This window comes from Anomaloglossus baeobatrachus, chromosome 4, assembly GCF_048569485.1.
Source record: "Anomaloglossus baeobatrachus isolate aAnoBae1 chromosome 4, aAnoBae1.hap1, whole genome shotgun sequence".
NCBI lineage: Eukaryota > Metazoa > Chordata > Amphibia > Anura > Aromobatidae > Anomaloglossus > Anomaloglossus baeobatrachus.
In genome coordinates, this window is record NC_134356.1 from 650,655,011 (window position 1) to 650,661,765 (window position 6,755).

General features: G+C 41.0%; 1 protein-coding gene across 1 annotated transcript in view; it reads right to left on the reverse strand.

Moving 5' to 3' along the window:
• Positions 1 to 6,215, reverse strand: part of OLFM2 (olfactomedin 2) — a 514,357-nt gene extending 508,142 nt beyond the window's left edge. The window contains exon 1 of the mRNA XM_075346476.1: positions 6,031 to 6,215. Within this exon, the coding sequence (XP_075202591.1) occupies positions 6,031 to 6,174 (144 nt within the window). The 5' untranslated portion in view covers positions 6,175 to 6,215. The remainder of the gene's footprint in view (positions 1 to 6,030) is intronic.
• Positions 6,216 to 6,755: the final 540 nt, after the last annotated feature.

Here is a 6,755-nt window from a genome sequence, read left to right on the forward strand (position 1 = left end):
ACCCTGACCCAAGACTAGACATGTCTGGAGTTGTAGTTTTGCGATACAGATTGGATACCATTGATGTAAAGCTCTCGGTAGGAATAAAGTCTAGTTGAGGAGCATTAACTTTCGGAGACTTCAAGGCAAGATGGAAGCAGAACAACAAATTATGGATCCAGATTGATTTTGCCTATGGAGAACATCTGAAAAAGTTTTGGCTAATCTAGAGACTAGAGACCAAGCAGAGCAACCAAGAATGGTTCCAGATTAAATTTGCCTATGTAGAACATTTGAAAATGTTTTGACCAATCTAGAAAGTAGAGACCAAGCAGAACAACCAATGGGTCCAGATTAATTTTGCCTATGGTGAACATCTGACTTTTTTTGGCCAATCTAGAGAGTAGAAACCTCTATCCTTAGTTAGCTATAGACTTTTAATTATTTTTATTTGGTTTTTATGATGGCATCCAGATAGACTATATATTAGTTAATCATATTAAAGATAAGTCTTTTGCGTGTGCCCTATTTGTAGACTAAATTGGTCCTACAGCCCTGACCCAAGACCAGACATGTCTGGAGTTGTAGTTTGCGCTACAGATTGGATACCATTGATGTAAAGTTCTCTGTAGGAATTAAGTCCAGTTGAGGAGTATTAATTTTTGGAGACTTCAAGGCAAGATGAAAACAGAGCAACCAATCATGGGTCCAGATTGATTTTGCCTCTGATGAACATGTAAAAATATTTTGGCCAATCTAGAGAGTAGAGATCCCCTATCCTTAGTTAGTTATAGACTTTTAAAAATTTTTAGTCTATATTTATCATGGCATCCAGATTGACTATATATTAGGAGACCATACTGAAGAGAAGTATATTACATGTGCGCTGTTTGGAGATTACTCTAAATTGGTCCTACAGTCCTGACCCAAGACCAGACATGTCTGGAGTTGTAGTATTGTGCTACAGATTGGATACCATTAATGTAAAGCTTTCTGTAGGAATGAAGTCCAGTTGAAGAGCATTAAATTTTGGAGACTTCAAGACAAGATGGAAGCGGAACAACCAATCTTGGAACTAGACTGATTTTGTCTATGATGAACATCTGAAAATGTTTTGGCCAATCTAGAGAATAGAGTCCTCTATCCTTAGTTAGCTACAGACTTTTAAATATTTTTATTCTGTATTTCCCAACATTTTCTTGAGTAGTGATGATCAGTGAGGGGCCAGGTTTAGCGACCCCCACCGACTACAGAAAACCAAGAAACAGAAGTTCCCAGCATAGGATTAAGAATGATCCTCTTAGATTACATAATTCATGGGGGTCTTTGGACCTGAACTTTCAATTACTAAACATCACTAAAAAGGGTCCACAATATGTAAAAAAATATTTAAAAGTTTAGTTACACTTTCAAATAAGCTCTATATTGGCATGTGCTCACGCATTTCAGAATTAGCAGCCAATACTAAATCTTGGCAGTGGTTCAACCGTCAACAAAGAGGGCACATTTTGCTATGGGGTCTTTACTCCTCTTATTTTTGCCCTATCCGTATTAATTAGGAAGATCTCACTTATTCAGTCAGTGATAATTAGTACTAGAGTTGAGCATAAAGATTCACAGGACCCTTGTTCTTTAGCCACGTCTATAGTCTTTGTCCGCCAGACAAGAAGCTGGCGCACGACTTCCAATCAGCTGTCATCCCCAGCTTGTCTTCTAATTAGTAGGCCTGGTGTAATGACATCTCTGCGCTGTGACGCACACACAACGTCTCGCCTACTAATCATAAGAGGCGCCGGAGATGTCAGCAGGTTGGAGGAAGTTCGCAGGCTTTGATCTGGCAGACTTGAACTACTGACTTGGCCGTTGGACCAGGGTCCTACAAATCTCTCATTTCTAATTAGTACTATGTATTTCAGACATGTCTTCAGAGATAAACCAAAAGTAGTCATTGCCTAACATCCAAATGTTGAGATTTCCACTGATCACTATAATAGTGGCTAAAAGGGTAAATTCCCTTCATTAAAAGTTATCACCTATCCACTGAATAAGTGACACCTTGCTAATCAGTGAGGGTCCAAACACTAGAACTTCATGGATCTTGAGATGGGAGCTCAAAAAGGTCTCATGAGAATGCAGTGATGCTCACTCCATGTATTCTTTTTGGGACTGCTTGAGATAGTTGAAGGTTGTACATGGATAAAAGACCTGGACCTTCTTTAGGTGATAATTTAAAAAATGGGGGTAACCCTTTAAGATCTGTTAGCTCCAGAATGCCGCTCTCAGTTAAATTAAGTTGCAGTGACGCGAAGGTAGGTTAAAGACTCACATTACACAGTCTGACCCATCTCAAGAAACTCAAATAAGCTGAATATCCATTGGCTTTGTGATTGGAAATGTTTTTTAGTATCATAACAACTTCTGATACTTACGTCACACATGGTGAAGATCAATGGCAGTATAAAATATATCAATAACATGTTCCACGGCTTACTATAAAGCCCATAACACTAATACTGAAAGTTGCATGCCCTGAGTGAAGGTTATATGCTACTTGTCTTTTTGTTTGTCCCATCAGCATCTGTTACTGTTAGATTTTTCTTACTTTTAAATGTTTTAAGGTTATATGGGACAATGCCACAAAAATGGAAGCCCAACAGCCAAGATATCAGCCAATCCTGAGAATAATTTCTCCAAATCCTGACCAATTGATCTCCTAGTCCTGACCTAAAGATGCTCCAGACCTGTTCTACTGACCTACCAGTCCTCCTGACCTAGTGATCTCCTAGTCCTGACCTAAAGACCCCCCAGACCTATTCTACTGACCTGCCAGTCTTGACCTAGTGATCTCCCAGTCCTGTTCTACTGACCTACTAGTCCTGACCTAGTGATCTCCTAGTTCTAACCTCCTACTTGTGACCTAGTGATCCTCTAGTCCTGACCCTGTGAGCTCCTACTCCTGACTTAGTGAATTCCTAGTTTTGGCCTAGCAATCTCCTAGTTCTGACCTAGAGACCTCCTAGTTCTGATTTAGTGATCTCCCAGTCCTGACCTTGCATTCAGTATGAATAGAGAATTAATTCCCTCAATTAGCTGGAAGTTCTAGAACGTCCAATTCAAGTGTCAAGAGCAAGAAACTTGAGCTGTTCTTTACAACCTGTTGATTTTGGACTCTAAGATTGGTTCCTCCTTCAAGTATCGTTTTATGGTCACAGAGCGCATAAACTTCACCCATAGTCTCATACACATCTTTACATCTTAGTACAAATTACAGTGACTTTATTTTAAGAGCCACTCCTTGGCTAGGTCCTTCCCAGAGGGATATCTGGCTATTTTGTGTGTCGAGACTCCTAACAGAGGCTCCATGGACCTTTTTGATTTGAGTAACTTTATTTTAGAAACCGATGGGGTCCAAACTGTAGGACCTCCTCTGATCACAAAGATGCAAGGTGGAAAACCCCTTTAAACACTAGATATAGGCAATAATGTAACAATACAGCAATGTATAGCACAAAGTCATAAACATATAGTATTAAGTCATTAATACAATACATATAATATTTATGCACGGCATATATGCAGATATCGAAGGGAGAGAGGTGAATTTGTCATTAATTATCACATTTGTAATGTCGCTGTATATTAGCTTGGGTTTCCATAGCACTGTCAGTAAACAAACCCACATTTCTTCACCTTAACTTGGAGAGAAATCTCTATACACACAAGAAACAGTGAAATGACCGGCTCAGCTCTGCTATACAAGTATACAGATAGGTGGGGGTCATGAGCCCATGTCATATATGTACTATAGTATACAATGGATACACAAAGAGACATACAGTATATAGTGTGTAAGAACACCAATAGACAAATATACATCGTCACCATCAATGCCCTATGTGCCCATCAGCACCCAACACAAGTCATTGGTTACATTGGTCACCACTTCCAATATCACAAGCAGTCCAGTATACTACATCATTAGTGTCAGATACTTTATAAGAAAAGGCAATGAGCGCCACATATGTGGAAAATGTGGAAAACATGTGCAATATGTGTGCGATATGTGTACATGTGTGCAATATGTGTGCGATATGTGTACATGTGTGCGATATGTGTGCGATATGTGTACATGTGTGCGATATGTGTGCGATATGTGTACATGTGTGCGATATGTGTACATGTGTGCAATATGTGTGCGAAATGTGTACATGTGTGCAATATGTGTGCGATATGTGTATATGTGTGCAATATGTGTGCGATATGTGTATATGTGTGCAATATGTGTGCCATATGTGTATATGTGTGCGATATGTGTGCGATATGTGTATATGTGTGCAATATGTGTGCCATATGTGTATATGTGTGCGATATGTGTGCGATATGTGTACATGTGTGCGATATGTGTGCGATATGTGTACATGTGTGCGATATGTGTGCGATATGTGTACATGTGTGCGATATGTGTACATGTGTGCGATATGTGTGCGATATGTGTACATGTGTGCGATATGTGTACATGTGTGCGATATGTGTGCGATATGTGTACATGTGTGCGATATGTGTACATGTGTGCGATATGTGTGCGATATGTGTACATGTGTGCGATATGTGTACATGTGTGCGATATGTGTGCGATATGTGTACATGTGTGCGATATGTGTGCGATATGTGTACATGTGTGCGATATGTGTACATGTGTGCAATATGTGTGCGAAATGTGTACATGTGTGCAATATGTGTGCGATATGTGTATATGTGTGCAATATGTGTGCGATATGTGTATATGTGTGCAATATGTGTGCCATATGTGTATATGTGTGCAATATGTGTGCGATATGTGTACATGTGTGCGATATGTGTACATGTGTGCAATATGTGTGCGACATGTGTGCAGTATGTACCTGTGTGAGCCAGGAGCTTTGTACATGTGTGTATGATACTAAATAGATGTATAAACAAGGCCGACATTGGCAAAAAAGTTACCAGCCAGGTCCATACAATCCATACACACCTGCTCTACACTGCCCGGACATTACACATCTGTCTGTGACTATAAAGAAACACGTGAGTAGACTTTATCCTAATGCATACATCTACACAGGACACTCAATTACAATTAAAGGGATGTTATCTATCTATCTATCTATCTATCTATCTTTCTATCTATCCCTCTATCTATCCCTCTATCTATCTATATCTATCTATCCCTCTATCTATCCCTCTATCTATCCCTCTATCTATCTATCTATCTATCTATCTATATCTATCCCTCTATCTATCTCTTTTTCTTTCTTTCCTTTGTTCTTCCTTTTTCATTCTTTCTTTCTGTCTTTCTATTCTTTATCTTACTTTTCTATATTGTTATTAAACTCATACCTTTCATTTTAAGAATAATCACATTTTATTTCTAATTACTCCATTTGATATCATTCTATATCTATCTATCTATCTATCCATCTCTCATCTATCTATCTATCTATCATCTATCTATCTATCCCTCTATCTATCTATCTATCTATCTATCATCTATCTATCTATCTATCTATCTATCTATCTATCTATCTATCCATCCATATAGCTATATAGCTATCTATCAATCCATCTATTCTTCTTTATATCTTTCTATTCTTCTTTATATCTATCGATCTATCTATCCCTCTATCTATCTATCTATCCCTCTATCTATGTATCTATCAATCCATCTATCCTTCTTTATATCTATTGTTCTATCTATCTATCCTTCTATCCATCCATCCATCCATCTATCCTTCTTTATATCCCTCCTTCTATCCCTGTGGTGCCCATCTCCCCTTGCACACACGCGCACACACGTCGCCAGCACTTCCCGCACACATACACACTCTTGCACATGTCCCGCCACGCAGACATGTACGCTGTATATGCAGACACACACCTCCCTGTCCATCCTTCCCCGGCCAGGCTCTTTTGTCAATGTCAGCAGCAGCCTCTGTGTTCCCCCTTCCTCCTCCTCCTCTTCCCAAAGGCCAGCATCAGCACCACAGAGCCCCACGGGCAGCGCGCTGGGCTTACCTGAGCCATCCTGGCCTGTAACATGAGCAGCAGGAAGATCATGCTGAATAGGTGCATGCTTAGGGGTGCAGGGGGGTTCCTCACACCTCTGCACAGACCCCCAGGGCTGAGCCTGCCCACCACTACTACTGACACCCTCCACATCCGCCTCTTCCCAGCACCCTCCCTCGCTCCTTCCTCCTGTCTATGTTTTTTGTCCCTTCCTCTCCCTCCCTCCCCTTTATTCTCTCTCCACCCTTCCTCGGTCTTCTTCTCCCACCCTGGGTCCCTTTTCCTCTCCTTTATCTTCTCTTTCTATCCCTCGTAGTTCCCTGCTCCTATGAATCCCCCACCCTTCTTGTCAGTTGTGTATTCCTTGTCCGCCCTGTTACATCCTCTCCATCCTCCTATGTCTCTCCATCCTTTCCACCTTCCTGGCTTCCCTCTCCCTTGCTCTTCCCGGGATATTATCCCCTTGCTCCCATGCTAATCCCTGGGCATTGCTCTCTCACTTTGTCCCTGGTGCTCAGCTTGTCATGTAATTCTGCCCCTTCCCACTATTTTAGTCTTCTTTCTCTGTCTCCCCTCCCTCCCTGCACTCATGTCCCTCCTGTTTTGTCTCTCTGGTCTCTTCTCCCCGTCTTTTAATCTTCTCTTTCACTCTTGCCTCCTGTAATCTCCATCCTCAGCCCTGTCTGGCATGCCTGGTACCCCTCGCCTTCCTCCTCACATCACAGGCGCGCACA